The following is a 16771-nucleotide window of genomic DNA, read 5'->3' as shown; positions in this document are numbered from 1 at the left end:
GACATATTGTAGAAGAAAATTTGAAAATAGTGGTATTACATTGCTTTATTGGGAATTACTGCAATTTCCGTGACATTTTATGGAATAAGAATTAGTTGTACAAAGTTTTGTAAAATTGTCGGCCCTTTGGTCAGTAATAATCTATCCGATCTGGATTTTTTTGTGAGAATAAACTTGACATGAATTTTATTCGTTTTGTCAACTTGAAGACATTTATCGAAGAAGTGCTACGTCAACATGGAAGATTTTCATTTGTAAACATGAAAGCGCCAGATTACACACACCGTTCTATGTTATGAGCTTCCTGAGATATAAATTGCAATATGATTACGTTTAGAGTAATATCTCTCAATTCGAAAAGTTTTATTCGACTGCTAGCTGGAATATAAAAATAAAACCGATCGATGAAATTCCTAAAAGCCCACTGTAATTGATGGATAAAGATCGAAGAGATTAGAAATAAAACCGAGTAAAAATTGATCAGAACCAGGAACACGCCAGCCAATAAATAACAATTTAAAATCGGCTAACTTCTGAAAAAACATTTACTCGGTTTGAATAATCTGCGATCCCACTTTAACGTTAAAACTACATCACCATTGAGCTAATTGATACATTAATAAACACAGATGTTGTGATAATTGATATTTTTGATAATTTTAGAACAGACTTTGTCGTTAAAAATTGCCATAAAATAATTAAGACTTCAGCGAAGGTTATAAACAAGTTACGACAAAGAAAGCTGTAGGGAGCTGAAAGTTTTTCAGGTGTTCGCGTTCCCATAATACTCTATTATAGGTTAAGATCAAAATCTTGGTTATCTTTATGAATGACCATTGTTCAACTGACACGAAAAGGTAAAGTATAAGAGTATAAAGATTGTTATAACCAAGATTTCCCCCGGCATTATCTCCATTATGTTCACACAAAAATTCACATCATCCAAATTTTTATATTGCAAAAAGTAAAGTCTCAATTGCCAAAATTCGAAAGTTTGCAAATATGCAGGTCAGATTTCGGAGCTACACCCATAGGATTTAGGTTTTGGTGTTTAAAAAGAAAATGAATTTTGTGATTTTTTGATCTCTTTTTTTTATTTTGTTTTTTTTTATTTACTTAATGCATATACCATGACTATTAGTGAGACCTCTTTCAATAAATCAACGCATTTCTAATAGTACCTTATAAGGTGATGTGGAAATATATTGAAATAAAAGAAATCGAACATAAATACTTACACTAAGTGCCATATAAAAAGAACACTCATTCATTATGGCTACATCGCAATAATTTTTGTATACATACTAATTAGATTAAGATAAATAAACGATCAAAATTTGAAGAGAATCAGATAATTTGAATAAAAAATTAATTAATATTGGGTAAAGCTTTTTTGGTGCGTTATATTTATTTATTTACAAATCTAGGGATAGTCCGAATAAGATGATCGACTTACTATGGTCGACTATACTAGGTGAACAGAATAACGTATGGAACCAAATGTTTTTTTCTTAAATTATTTATTTTTTAATAAACTAATTTATGAAAAATAAATTTTTAAAATAGCAAATAGTATACCAAAAGTGAATGTCTTAGTGCTCAAGGGCCGCGACTGTACTATAAAAATGTGACGCTTCTCAAGAATATTTTGTTTTTTTTTGAGTTCTGCAAAATTTTTAATTTCTTCAAATGGCAACTCACTATATTTTTTTTACAAAGACTATATCGACTCTCCCAACGAAAACGATAGTACCTAACTCATAAATTAGCTTTGAGATACGATGGCTTATGTAGGGCCCAAAATACAAAAACAATAAGAAATTTTTTTATAAACAATATTATTACCAAAACTTAGACCTGCGGTAATTTTCAATGATATTAAACAGTTCCTCCTGATTTTTATTAACAATCAAAGATTCAATGCAGTTTTTCTCAAAACTTTAAATTTTGAGTTACTATAGTTTTCGTTGGGAGAGTCAATATGATTTAAGGATAACAATTATCTACATTTTATTCAATTTTTATTGAAAAAAAAAATCATGAGAGTTTCTTAACTCAAAAGCAAAATGAAATTTCATTCTCAAAACAGGATTATATTTATATTGCGCTTTAATTTTTATTACTGAAGGCAAATGATTAAAAAAACCGCTTGGTTTAATACTTTTTGTTCACCTCGTATATTATGCAAAAATTTTATTGAACTAAGTGTTCCCTTCCTCTTAATATTTAATATCATGAACTGCCACTGGATAAAAAATCGATCCCTTTTTGTATTTATTTCTTTTTTAAAGTCTTGAAAAGAATGATTGTCACAAAACATAAAAATCTGGAAAATTCAAGTTTTTAAAGTTGTAGTAACTTAACAAAATAACAAAATTTGAATTAGGAGTTGGTATAGAAAGCAAATACTTTTTAGTAAAGATAAAATTAATAAAACCGACTTTTCCTGCAGTTATTTTCTAGGAGACTGTTCATTATAAATAATTTATTTTGTATTTGATATTATTTTCATTATATGTTAATTAACTTTGGTTACTAACATTAACGAACACCAATTCGACAATAATAAAGACTATTTCAATCATTTACATATTTTAGTAGTATAAAACTATACGAATATAGTCATAATAATAGTCAGTATAATTTACTTGTGTAAATATGTATTTCTATACATATCTTGTGTCATTTCTATCGTATATTCTGTCATTTTTCACAACGTTTTTCTTTATGAAATAATAAAGCCTTTTGGCTCAAAATCTGGTAATAGTGTTCAGACACACATACTGTTTTTTACGTAGAAATCAAATGTTTTTGACCTATTTCACCTCAAAAATATAAGTAGTTACTAGGTTTGAATATCATTCTGAATTTATTGTCTATTATTAATATTAAAACAGCATATAAATAACACAAAATTACATTAATATTAATGAAATTCAACAGCGCAAATATAGCTTATCAAGTTTTTACTGGAAACTAATATTGACTTTAGTGTTTTTTAGACACTTCTGTTACTTGATTCCAAAACTATTAACATTTTTTAAACAATGCATCTATTAATTTTTTGTTTGTTTACTTGAAGCAACGAATTTTGACCAAATGTCAAAATGATGTAGGCGCCGGGGGATCAAATAATATTTAGACCAAGTCAATATTTTATAAAGTGTTCTTTTGTAATTAGACTAAGTTGCATTTCTACCATTTACGCGAGCGCTTCACTGCAATCCTCAACATTTTTATTTTTCCATCCACTTTAAAAAATCTCGCATCTAACATTTATTACTCCTTGTTCGTGCCTTCCTTCCCGATCATAAAACCTTGTCGAGACTTTCGACTTTTCGTATTAATGATTAATTAATGCCATAAACCACTGTCATCAACCCTTTGTATCATTAATAATACGCACATTGAAAGAACGACAAATACAAGATCGTATCGAATCGCACTTTCTAGAGCATTTTTTCTGTTCCATTAGCTTAACTATCTTTCATCTGTATTTCCTGTTTGTGTGTACTAAATGTGTGCTTCATTGTTTCCAGCACCAAACGGCCGCTCAAGCTCTGGTGAGTCCGATCTTAAAGCTGCTTTCTCCTCACACTTTATTGTCGCTGCTTTCTGCTTGCTTACCACCTCACCATGCTTTCTTTATTCAATCTTCTAGCTGCATGAGTATCGATTATAATTTTTTTAACAAGTATTTAGGGAAATTTCGCTAAGGAATCAACTGAACGTCCTTGACACGATAGTTATTGATTTGGGGCCAATCTACGCGCCACATGCTTATAGTTAAAATCATGAAGTAAATTACCGATACACTAAATTATGTATATTTCGAATCAGACGGAATATATTTTATAGATTTATAGTCTGTTGAGCATTTATTTATAGATTTTTTTTCTTTTTCAGTCGACTTCAGTCAGTGTCATTTTAGACTCAGGCAAGGTCAGTAGAGTATTTAATAGTGTTGCCTACTTTGTGTTTTTTCATCTTCCTTTTTTGGGTTTTCTCACCTGTCCACTTGTTTTTCCAATGTTCTTGAAAAGTGAAGCCATCTTAGATTTAAACCCACTTAATTAACCCAAGATGGACGCTTAAACAATTTTCTTATGTATGTCATGTTCTAGGTGTTTTATGTTGAACGTGGTTGTTACCAGTAGAATAGGCAACTTTAAATACTCTACTGATTCTACGAGTTGTTACAAAAGTAAAAATTGTTTTATTTTTGTCCAACTCAATCCATTTTCTGTAGTTGTGTTTTGTTTAGCTCCAAGCATGTACAGTTGCGGAATTAAAATTTCGGACAGTATTGTCATTTTTATAAGTAAACTCTAAAACAACCTTTACATTAATAACCTCATTTTTGACTCTTGTCATGTTTATGTCATTTTGACTTATTCACAGCAGATCAAAACGATGATTTAATTACACTTAGTTCAATTAATAAATTTTATTTAATTAATAAAACTTTTTAAAGTGACAGAAAAATACTGCTCGAAATTTTAATTTAGCAACTGTACAGCCAAATCTCGAAATATTCGCCCCTACTATTTTCCGGCTGTACCTGTATAAACCTTGATTAAAATCAATTAGTATTCAAATTGTCTTTCAAATTAAAGAAAGTAGTTAGCTTCTTTGCAACTGAAAATCTAACGTTGTTTTCTTAGCATGCTGTTGTTTTGTTGTTAGTGTTTTGTGAAATGATCCGTTTTCAGAAAATTCAAAATTTCAATAAAAGAAATTATCTACTCTACGAATTTGATTTTGACGTGTAGAAATTACTGCCTTTAACTTATAATATCGTTAAAAAAAGATCATTTGTTTAATACTAATAATATAATAATTCGTTGATAAAAAAGCTTTTGAGTAATTCCATTCCAAAACGATCATTTGTAAAACTCATTATTTCGTAAACTTGAGATATTTTATAGAACATGTAAAAATAAGTGACACGTATTTCACCGTTTTTTATTTTTTCAATGTATGTTTAAAAAACAGGGATGTACAAAATTAGCAAAAAGAATTTTTATATAAAGAACAAATCAACATATTGAAACGATTTTTTTTTTAATAATAGATATAAATAGGTACATTACGGACGTGATAATACATGTATTCTAAAAAGTTGTTATTAACAAATAATTTAAAAATATATTGTTTATACAGAAAAATAAACAATTACGCAGATTTTTAAGATTCTCAAAAAATTTATGTAAAAACTCTCACATTTTTACTATGTTTTCACATAAGTTTTAGGACGGATGTTTTAAAAATGGCTGAAAAAATTTTTTTTTTGAGTGCGTTGCATAGTGCGTGATCGCCTGAAAGTAGCGTTTTTTTGGAAATTAAATAGGAAAATTACCAATTACGTCACTGTTCTAAAGAAAACACATAATTTCCAATAATTTATTAACATTTATTTTTCAAAAAATATCATAATAAAAAACAAATTCTTCGGTTGAGTAAATATTTCACATATTACGTTTTGCTATACAGGGTATGTTCCGGACCAACGTGACATGGCATGTAAGGTAAGATACCAGGAACATGAAAAAAATTCAATCTGTCAAAAAAAAATTTACATTTATTATTTGAAATTTGACATTTTTTATGTCTATTTAATGATATTGATGACCTTGTATATATTTTTTTTATAATTATTTAATAAAGGTACAATAATTTTGCCAATAAAAGCCACAAATAACATTAAAAGAGTTACAATTACAGCTTCCTTGTTTCCTCTTTTAATAGCCTATAGCAAAAAAACTTGGAAAATTATTTTTCCAACAGAAACAAATAGAGTCAAAGTGCAAAAATTAATCTCTCATAACTTCGAAATTTTTACAGATAGATTTTTTTTACATTTTTTCCTTGCTCCTGTTGTCTTACCTTACATGTCACGTTGGTCCGGGACTTTTCACACACTCTGTATAATCTAATCGACCAGTTGACAAGTTGAAAGACAGCGATTTTTTAAATGATCTTTTAGTCGAGCGAAGCTCATAAAAGGTACATACATACAATCTACATATTTTTATTTTAATATCAGAAAATAGAATAAAAAAATATAGAGAGTACTCTTGCTCAACCGAGGAATTTCTATTTATTATTGATATTTTTTGAAAAATAAATGTTAATAAGTTATTGGAAACTATGTATTTTCTATACAACAGTTTTTTAGTGACGGTAATTGGTACTTTTTCTATTTAATTTCCAAGGAAACGCTACTTTCAGACGATCTTAGAGCATCATGCACTATGCAGCGCTCTCAAAAAAAAATTTTCTTTAGCGATTTTTAAAACGTCCCTCTTGAAACTTATGTGAAAACATAGTAAAAATATGAAAGTTTTTACATAAATTTTTTGAGAATTTTAAAAACCTGCGTAATTGTTAATTTTTTTGTTTAAACAATATATTTTTAAATTATTTCTTAATAACAAATTTTTAGAATACATGCATTATTACGTCCTATTTATATCTATTATTTAAAAAAAAATCGTTTCAATATGTTGATTTGTTCTTTAAATAAAAATTCTTTTTGTTACGTGGTTCTCAATTTTTACATCCTTGTATTTCAACATACATACGGTGGAATACGTGTCACTTATTTTTACACGTTCTATAAAATATCTCAAATTTACGAAAATTAGACTAATTAGGCTATTCTCTAAAAATCTGCTATAGTCTATAAGCTGGTATATTCCATAGCTAATAGAGCTCTGTATATAAATTTTTTAAAGTCCTTATAGAATCGTATCAAAATTGGTATTCTCTAAGCGTCTATGTAAACATTCGAGTTATAGCGCTGTAATTACCCTAAAGTCTGTTTTTTATTAAGTGGAAATGTCAAACAGTCTTAACAAATTTATTCATGGTAATTTTTGGATGTTGGCAGTTCCAGTTTTTAATTTAATTAATAAAAAATGGCATTCAGCAAAAAAATCGTCTAAGAAAATTTAGAAATGAAAACACAAAAACGGGAACAAATTGAGTATCGCGAATAGTTTTTGGAAATTTGAAGACGAAAAGTCAGAAAAATACTACCGCTAAAATTTAGACACAATTTGTAATGTAAATTTGCTAAACATTCTCTAATTTTTAGTAAGAAATTAATGAGAATACAACATAAACATCAAAGAGAAAAAAACGTAATTAAATTAGTAGGATTGTTTGCAACGTTTTTGAAGAACGAGTTGAAGAAGTAACAATTTTGAAACTAAAGCCGAAGGAGAATTTAGAAAATGCATCAACTTTGAGCTCATATTAATAAATTACACAAAAATTTATTACCGATTTTCATAAAACCTGCTTGTACCTTTAAGATTTTGTAGTAAGAAGCTCATTATTGTCCACAACATTACCATCTTTTTTCTTCATTTAATAATAAATATAATGCAATTAGTGCAATATTATTACGATCCATTACTGAACTATGTACTTATTATTAACTTTACACGATACCAATAATTATAAGAGAACAAAAATTAGCATCACTGGCGAAATACGGAGAGAAGTACTTATAATAAATTATTGAGGAGTGACATTGTTACTATGACAATATATTGTTATAGAGACTACTTATAGTAGACTTATCTAGTAAAGACTTATCTTTACGGTCAGCAAATTTCTTGCCATAACTTTATAGAGACTTTAAGCTTATAGAATTTTAGGTATAGAGAAATATTTCCTTAGAGAATTCGATTTTTACTTATAGTCGATAGCTTAAAGAGTTATAGCGCTATAGCACGTATTTTTTTTACAGAATAGCACCATTACTCTTTTGTGTGTTTTTTTTAATAAGTAGTTTGTCGATTTTGTAATTTTTTAATTTCATGATAAATTTCCGTCAAAGAAAGTAAATATTTCTTGCGCAATTAGTTCGAATTGGTGTGTAAAGCCTTCGAAAGGCCGACATCTGATACAACACCGTCGCTGTAGTTTTCAATTAAGATCTGCCGCTATTGAGCCCCTTTCAGGAAGTCCAAGTCGTAACAGAAGTGAGATGAAACGTTTCAATATCTCTTCTTCGTATCTGTTGTCTTTTATCTCGCCCACCTGTATCTTGTCAGAGAACGTCCCCGAATAAAAATCAATGTACGTCAAAAAAGAATTTATTGTTATTGCGGTTCTCGCTCTTCCACTTTCATCACTCCGCGTCTTCTTTTAAAATCACTAGTGGCATGGATCCTCTTGAAACAAGTCTCCGGTTGATCTAGAAGCCTCCTTGCTGTTAATCCGTAGTTGAGCGATGTAAGCACCGGCACCGGTTTGGCTTTTTCCTGCAACAGTTTATCGAAAAATCGCTTAATTTAGTCTTTGACACACGCACACGTCATGGGAGATCCAATTTGTGCAAATGTTTGTGCATAATTAAGGTCGAAACGTGGCATTCCACGCAAATTCCTATTTAAATCGAGTTTGAAATTCACTCGTTGTAAAACTAAACAGCGGGCAAACACGAATTTTGTTTGTCTTTTTCGAGATGCGGGCGAGTGAATGATGTCTTTAACGGCAATGACGTGCATTTTCGGGATAAGGAAACGACCAAATTCATCGTGATAATGTGACATTACACCATTGTTTTGCCAGAAATTAAAGCAAAGCAATTAATGTAAAATTGGGCAAGGATAATAAGCCTGGAGCACCAGGATGTAGGTATATTAAAAATCGATACATTTTACCATTTCTTGTTCCTGAGGAATGTCTGTACCGTCTAAGCTAATTAGTTAAATTTCTTATCAAAGTCGCCTTGGACTGAAATGTAATTATACAGATGAAATTTAAAACGATACAATGGGATCTATCCAGAAAAGTCATAATTATTGAACAAGTTTGAAAATAACGCACTATTTAAACAAACCTAGTGTGAAAAAAACCTAGAATTTACGTATTGGGCTTAGTGCCTTTATATTAAACCTATCAATTTTTTTAATTCATTTTTAAATAGATGAATAAATGAAATAAATGAATAAAAAATTGAAGTTTTGAAATGAACTATCAATTCTCTTCTTGAGGGGTGCAGATGTATATCTTTGCTTTGAATAAACGCAATAAAACGATCATGTTGTGGGTTATACCCTGCGGTGCGGCCCAGCTCGGTTGTAAATCATGCTCCAGGTACCTCCAAACTTGAACTTACATGTATTAGAAGTTGCCTACTTTAATTTTTGTCTTATATCAAAGAATTAAGAACAGTTATCAAATTTGCATTATAACAGGGATCTGTATTTTTAAATTACCTATAAAATGTTTTTTTTTAATTTAATACAGTATACCGTTATCAAAAAATTTTAATAATTAAGATTTTCACATTTTATTCAATTCAATAAAAAATATCTATTAATTTATTTAAAGCGGGAATATTATCGTGGTATCTATTTACTTTTAAAGAAACACTACAATGATCAAGAAACTCTTCAAGTCTAAATTTGCGGCTGAAAACAATGAAATAAATGTATATACAGTCGAACAAAGTGAAAATGACGCTTCAATAAACCAGCAGTGGATGCCGACGCTTCTAACCGCAAGCAGGCAGGATCGTAAATTATTGGATTGCAAACTTGACGTAGTTTCAAGATAAATTCCTTTAGGAACCGGTTTACAGAAAGCGAAATGAAAATTTAGTTCACAATTATTAAACTAATTCGAATTAAGTCGCCATTTATCTTGCATTGACAAAAGTCAAGTTAAATGAAAATGTAATTTTTTTAATGAAAAATTTAACAAACCATTTCTTGAAGAAAATTATGCATAAGGTAATGCTGACATTGACGAAAGAACAAATCATTATTTATTTAATATTTTTTTAACTGTTTCAAAATAAAATTATTTTATAAATAATAGGTATACGCCAGCTTTCAGGGGGTCTGTAGATTTAATCTAATTTAAAAATAATTCTTGGTACCGTTATAGGTATTTTTCTATTTTATTTTGTCTTACAAATCAATCGTAATAGTATATTATGTAACTAGTGCTATAAACGCCATTTTAGACATGACTTTTATGTTTAATAAAACGAATATTTAGAGAAGTGTTACATACTATAATTTTTCTACGACCACCACAAAAAATTACTTAAATTAAAAATTAGATGTGTGAGTAGAAAAAAATTCTAATGTTCACAAAGTGTAAGAAGATGAGTGCTCCGCCCACTTTGAATTGTTAGCAACTATACTCTTTTTCATATTAATGTGCATCAAGTAGGTTGTAGTAGTCTAAATAAATCTTTAATTTAAAGGCAGATTTACACAAAAAGTGTCATTAATATGTCATTCAGAACAAATTTAATCACATCAATAATGACAAAATTGTTATGTTTGCTACCCTATCTTAATTGCGTTGTTAATTTTAATTATTTTTTGCTACCTGGGGCACACATTTATTTGAAAAAATAATATGTAGGGAAATTTGAGGTTAGGATTGTTTGAATTTTTGCATAATTGCCACATTAAAATGATCCCTTTCAACGACTACTTCGATGCAAATTAATATGAAAACTAGTATAGCAGACTTGTCGCATCAGAGCAAAAATAACAGAGGACAATTTTTCCGTGGTTTCATGTAACGTAACAAATTCAGTTACAATAAATTTTGAGACACGTTTTACATAGAGTTCTGTTACGCAGTACTTACTTTGATTTGCGTAAAAAATACCGAATTTAGGTTTAAACTTTAATTTCAACCAAATTTCAACGTGACATTTTAAAAATGGAACAGTGTAACTTACGCTCCGCTTGATTACAGTTTTTATTGGTAACTATGTAAGCAGGGCGGGGCATTAATCAAGTTATATTTTAAGGACTATAATAATAAGAACATGTCTTTAGAGTATATTGTTGTCCTTTGCTTATAAATCCTTCTGTTTTAGAAAACTAATAAATAAGTACAATTCCAGAAGCACAACAGCAAAATACGAAATATGAAATTTTTTTGCTTGTTTTTAATTCATTTGAAGTTTCTCGTTTCTCAGTAAAACAAAAGAAAACAGAAATTTTTTATTCATTTTATCTAAGAGAAGCAAACGACTGATAACAAAAAACTGTTCAACTTTGATTAAAGAACTATTGTAACGTCTTAAAAGTAATGAAATTTGGGCATTAACCATTTTCCACGTGGCCAAGGAGGCTGATCATTAGGGATAGTGTTGCTATCAACTAATGATATGAGTCCAGTAATTGCACGTGCAGGCACGACATTTATACTTTGACAGTGAAACAAACACTTAATTGATAATTGTCAGATGAATGGCAAATGTTACGGAAACCATAGCAATGGATTTCAAGTAAAGTTCACCCTTCCAGAAATAGTTCCGGGAATCTGTTGCTGCAATCGAAAATGCAACGTACAAATACGGTCGTATCCCACCTCTCCGGATACTTAAATTATTATTATTATTATTATTAATTATATTATTATTATTATTAATAATAAGTTATTACAGCTCTACAATTTAAACATACAATTCAGCTATGCTAACCCAAAGGATCATTCTTAATTACTCGAAAGTATCAACGAAAAACAACACAAACAAAGCCCTTACCAAAACTATTTAAATAGAACCAATAGTACTATAAATTAAAGAATAAGTAGCGTATCAAAATATTGCCAATAGGGAGTTTTTTGTATAATTTTACATAAATGTTCTGTCAAAAAAATTTGACATTTGTTTTTTGACATTTGACTTTTTTATATCTATTTAATGATACTGATGATCTTGTATATGTTGTATTTTGTAAAGGGACAAAAATTTTGCCAATAAAAGCCACAAATAACATTGAACATAGTTACAATTTGGGATACAGCTTCCTTGTTTCCTCTTTTAATAGCCTATAGCAAAGAAACTTAGAAAATTATTTTTCCAACAGAAATAAATAGAGTCAAAGTGCAAACTTTAAACACTCATAACTTCGAAATTTTTATAGATAAAATTTTTTTAATATTTTTTCCATGTTCCTGGTATCTTACCTTATATGGCATTTTTCTCTGGGGTGCGAGTTCTGGCGCATCCTGTATACTTGTTGTTGGCAAACAAATTGTACAGAGTGGTTACAAATGATTTTCATCTAGCCAGCTGTGAATTTTCCATGTAAAATAAAAAATGCCGCTTTACGAAAATAGGGGTACCTACTTGTTGTAACTCAAAATTAAAAAATCGCCGTTTACTAAGCGTCCACTTCGAAAATAGACTTCAATTATAAACTTGTTTTCTTTCAAAGTATACATTATTATCAATTATTATTGGAAATTAGTTGAAACAATAGAAATTTAATTAACAACAATTTATTATTAATTAATAAGTGACACTAATGACAGAATTAAAGCTTTCAAAAAGTAGAGCGGCACAAATAAAGTTACATGCAAAAAAATTCCAAAGCTGGCTAGATGAAAATCATTTATAACCACTCTGTATTAATTTATAAAATCCAAAAAAATAGTACATTTGAAAAGTCGTTTTACCAAACTTGTATGTTTTTTACGTTGATCACCCACTTTTCTAAACTTTTTACGTTATCTTTAGTAGGTTATTGACCTATGCACAAACTTTGAAATTTTCTAGTCACTTTATCTTAAAAAAAAAATTCAACCGCTTAATGGATAACTTATTAATTTGTGTTTTAATTATGATTTCAACTAGCAATGTGTCCTATCAGTCCTATCAGATTCCAAAATGTTTTCTAGAAATTATGAGGGGCTCGTTTAGAATTAAACCTGGTGACCTAGATAATTATTATTGTATGTTATTACTTGTTTTCATATACTCGTAATTGCCAACTAATAATAAGTTGTTTGATTATTATTCGCTTAAACGTCATTTCAACTTTAGTTGGTAACACGCAAATAGATAAAAGGTTTGGTACAATTGAAGATTTGATATTTGGCAGCGTCACGTCAAGAAACTATACACTTAGTAATGATTTCTATTTCATGAAAGCGGCAAATTTTTATAACATTTGCTAGTTTCTTGAAATTTTAGTAAAATACTGTTTAATTAGAACGAAAATTCAAAATACAGTCCATGGCTTAGAATTTATTACTCAGAGAGCTCTAGTAATACAAGCGACTGGTAATTTTCTCTAGACAAACAAGGAGAAAATTATTGTAATTTTTGTGGTTGTAGTTTTATGTCTTGTTTAAACCATTTTTTTACGACGAGGTGTTCGAATTGAGCAGTTAATTTTAATGAAATGTAAATTAATTTAAAATTGAAATGTTGCAAGACTCGTCGGTAATTTAAGTGTGTATCTGTTGCGCCGCTTCTCTGCACGTAAAGCCAAATAATACATAAATAACAAGTATTGATCACCACCTTGTCGCAACCTTAAGGGGAAGATAGCGAGTATAAATAGCTTTTTATAAAAGTCGACTTTTCCCTAAGAGATAAATTCATACTTTTTTAATTTGAATATTTTACCTGCTGATAAATGTTTTCTCTGATGTCGCGCAGATATTGACAATTGTCCTTGGGTTTTCTTGGATCCCAAAGTGGAAACACTTTAGTATATGCGAAAAACAGGTCGTATTCGGCGCTCCGATGCTGCCTTTTCATAGGGTTATCGAAAAACGTGATCGTTTTTGCAGTGTCGATTTTTTCCGGTTTCTGAAAAATTCCAAGGGAAATGAAGTTGTCTTTTTTTAAAACTTTCCGCATTTGCTGCATCTCTCTAACATCTTAAAAATGAACTTAAACTTTCTTGATTTACTTCCACTTCGGTGACATTGTACAAACATAATAAGCCCCTTCTCTTCATATTCTCATCGATACTCCACCAGCCATTATTAAAGTTTCTCTTGTTTTCCACAATAAATCATGATGAACGACCGAAATACTTCCAAGGTGGATAACTCGAACCAACTTCCATTTGTTTTGATTTAATTAAATTTGCTTTTGATTGTAATGATTTGTGACCACGTACCAACCAAAATATTTGACTTTCTTTATTCAATATTTAATTTTTAGGAGAAAAATACGTTTGAGGTTTGTATGTTATCTCATCTACAATCTTTATGCTAATTTCTAAATGCAATCATAATTTTCCAAGCTGTTAAATATTTAATTTAAGCACGAGATAAACATCGGTTAAAATATAATGTAGGAATTTCATGAAAAACTACTTGAATTACTCATTTACAAACATTTTTGACGTTTCACTCACCCAACCTGTATTTTCAAGAACAGTCCAAACCTCCTGTTTATTTTTTATAACGTTTATGGGTGTATGCCATTGTGCTTTGCCACGTGAACCCATTTTCCCGTTTTCTTAACTTAAACAACTCGAAATGTTGTGAACCAAAAATTTATGACACCGCGTCTTCTGTCAGACTGATTATTCGTATTTTATAACGGATTTTTATCCAAAGTACTCTTGAGTGCAAAAAAAACGCAAATTGATTTTTTATACTGTAATTTGGCTTGTTAATAAATACCAGTTTTTTGACATTGTCTTTGTCACAATTCATAATTTCATAATTGTCAGGCATCTATCAAGTTTTATTTATTTTATTTTCCATTTCGTTTGCACTGACTATGACACTGCACTAGCAAGACCACCCAATACAACATTTCTTTTGACAGTTTTCTAAAACTTTTTGGGAACAACCTTTTTCACACTATGTAAAACTGTGAAAAATGTGACAATTTTGTTTTTGACAATTTGCGTTTTTTTGCACTCAAGTGTATCTCTCGAATCTTTATAGATGTATCTTTGCTGATAACACTATACAATAAAGGATTGATTATTTAATTAAAAAAAACTAATCTTAGTTACTTTGAAGGTCTAAAACGTTAATCTACCATTTAAATTGCTCACTTACTTTTGATTTTCAAAATATTTCAATTTTTATTGTCCCATTTTAGATATTAAGACAACTAGAGTTTTATAGACAGTTTAAAAATCGATTTTTAGGTCGTAGTTTAAATTCGAGCGACCGAAGAGAGCAAGAATTTAATAGACTGAGATTTTTAATCTATAAAACTTGTGTTGTCTTCAAGATTAACACTAACACTAATACTAACACTACCACTAACACTAACACTAATATTGAATCAGAAGTTTTACAAAATTCAGAAATTATTATAAAGATATGTATGTCAAAATAATGTCAAAATTGACAAAAAATATACATCAGCGTATTTTATAGACTCATAGGATATTATTGACGTATTTAAAACGTATTTTAACGACAACATAACAAGTAAGCTTAAATGCACCGTAGAAACAGTATAAACGTTAGTGTTATAGCTATTTTCCAACACTAATATTTTATACTGATTCCATGGTGCATTTAAGTTAACGTCTTATGTTGCCGTTAACATACGCTTCATCTATAAAATATGTCGTCAATAGCAACGTATTTTATAAGTTTATAACATACTCTTATCTTGGAATTTTGGCAATTTTGACATTATTTTGAAATACTTTTTTATAATAATTTCTGAATTTAGTAAAATTTCTAATCAATATTAGTGTTGGAAAAAATTTTAACCTCGATTTTAAACTGTCTATAAAACTCTTGTTATTTTAATAGTTATAATGCTGTGTTTGGTTTGACAAGCTAGACGAGCGATTTTAACAAACTGTAATCATAAGAAACGGTGTATTAATAAACGTAATTGTTTCTATTGTGAATGACAAATTATATCTGTTCATTGTTCATTTAATTATTGGTAATTTATCCATTTTCTGATTAATATTTAGATATTAACAGTTATTTTCTCTTGCCTTTAAAACAATTGCAGTCACCCAAATTTTCCACCCTTTTCAGGCATGAATTATTTATCTATTTGTAATAAAAGCTACCTTTAATTTAGCTACTGTTTATTAAGAACTGTAAAAGTTAAGCTTTTAAGTGACCGTTGAATCTTAGCTGGGAGAACCTGAATAAAAGTGGAATAAAAATAAATATTTTTACAATTCTACAAATTGTTCAATGGTAATACACTGGCGGACACGGAATTTTGGACGATTTGTCATTCAACTGACATAAAAATGTAAACGGGCCTTAGGCAACTAACCTCACTTTCGGTTTTTGTTGCAGAGAAAAAATGACAACAAATCAAAATAATTTATTAAACTTATATAAAGACACGTATTGCTGGCATTATTGTTTCGAAAAATCGACGCCAAAAATAAATTTCAACTAAAACTTTCGAAGTTCCAATGACAATAAAGCGTGGCTTACATTGACATTTTTTGAACTGACATAAATTTGATGTCCAAAATTCCGTGTCCGTCACTGTAACAAAGCATTTTGTGAATGCATTGTCCTTTTTTATTTAAAATAATAGTTCAAATAATAACTAAAATCTATAATGTCAAATAAACTGATTACTTTTCTAATTTCATAAACCACTGAATTGAAATTGTGGCAATAATTGTTTTAACTTGATTTTTGTTATTTTTTTAATTTTACTCATTGTAATAGTAAAATTGCGTGTTCACCTACTCTCATCTAATCAATGGAAACAACTTAAATCTCTTTATGTATGAACTGACTACCACGTAATCAAACATAAAGTCCATTATTTTATTATTTGCTGGTGGGGAAAATGTGAATCAAGAACACGATATGACCTCCGTCTGTTTTTGACATTTGACAGCTTCTGACATTTTGATAGGTTTTTATACGGCTTGAATGACGATATAGAGGTGTGTCAAAACTCGCGCCCCAAAGGAAAATTTCAAGGAAATGTTTTAAAAATTCTATGTGAAAAATTTTGACATTTATTTTTTCACATTTGACATTTAATGATACTGATGATCTTGTATATAATTAT

At 29.3% G+C, this 16771-nt stretch overlaps 2 protein-coding genes across 7 annotated transcripts in view; one reads left to right on the top strand and one right to left on the bottom strand.

Moving 5' to 3' along the window:
- LOC123012174 (sodium/potassium/calcium exchanger Nckx30C) overlaps nt 1-16771 on the top strand; it is an 80103-nt gene that overhangs the window by 9161 nt on the left and 54171 nt on the right. For 3 of the 6 annotated variants that reach the window (XM_044410016.1, XM_044410019.1, XM_044410014.1), the window contains exon 2: nt 3907-3942. The exons of 2 other annotated variants lie outside the window; for them this stretch is intronic. In XM_044410016.1, the coding sequence (XP_044265951.1) occupies nt 3907-3942 (36 nt within the window). Of the gene's footprint in view, nt 1-3539; nt 3564-3906; nt 3943-16771 lie in introns of all 6 variants that reach the window. One more of the 6 variants, XM_044410015.1, reaches the window with a different exon arrangement.
- LOC123012177 lies at nt 8104-14455 on the bottom strand. The gene is made up of 3 exons (XM_044410022.1): nt 14151-14455; nt 13409-13594; nt 8104-8276 (listed from the first exon to the last, which is right to left on the bottom strand). Exons 1-3 carry the CDS (start codon nt 14241-14243, stop codon nt 8115-8117), a joined length of 441 nt encoding a protein of 146 aa, XP_044265957.1. The 5' UTR covers nt 14244-14455; the 3' UTR covers nt 8104-8114.

The sequence above is a fragment of the Tribolium madens genome, unplaced genomic scaffold (genome assembly GCF_015345945.1).
Source record: "Tribolium madens isolate multiple individuals breed KSU strain unplaced genomic scaffold, Tmad_KSU_1.1 Scaffold_91;HRSCAF=231;Tcas5.2_LG7, whole genome shotgun sequence".
NCBI lineage: Eukaryota > Metazoa > Arthropoda > Insecta > Coleoptera > Tenebrionidae > Tribolium > Tribolium madens.
Note: the sequence above shows the minus strand (reverse complement) of the source record. Positions and strands in the feature narration are given on the sequence as shown.

Excerpts from the sequence above, each read along its gene's own strand:
- LOC123012177 (XM_044410022.1), bottom strand. The coding sequence starts at position 14,243 with ATGGGTTCACGTGGCAAAGCACAATGGCATACACCCATAAACGTTATA. Across the intron at positions 13,595-14,150 it reads TTCTTGAAAATACAGGTTGG|AAACCGGAAAAAATCGACAC; the intron begins GTGAGTGAAACG and ends GGAATTTTTCAG. Across the intron at positions 8,277-13,408 it reads GAGAAAACATTTATCAGCAG|GAAAAAGCCAAACCGGTGCC; the intron begins GTAAAATATTCA and ends AAACTGTTGCAG.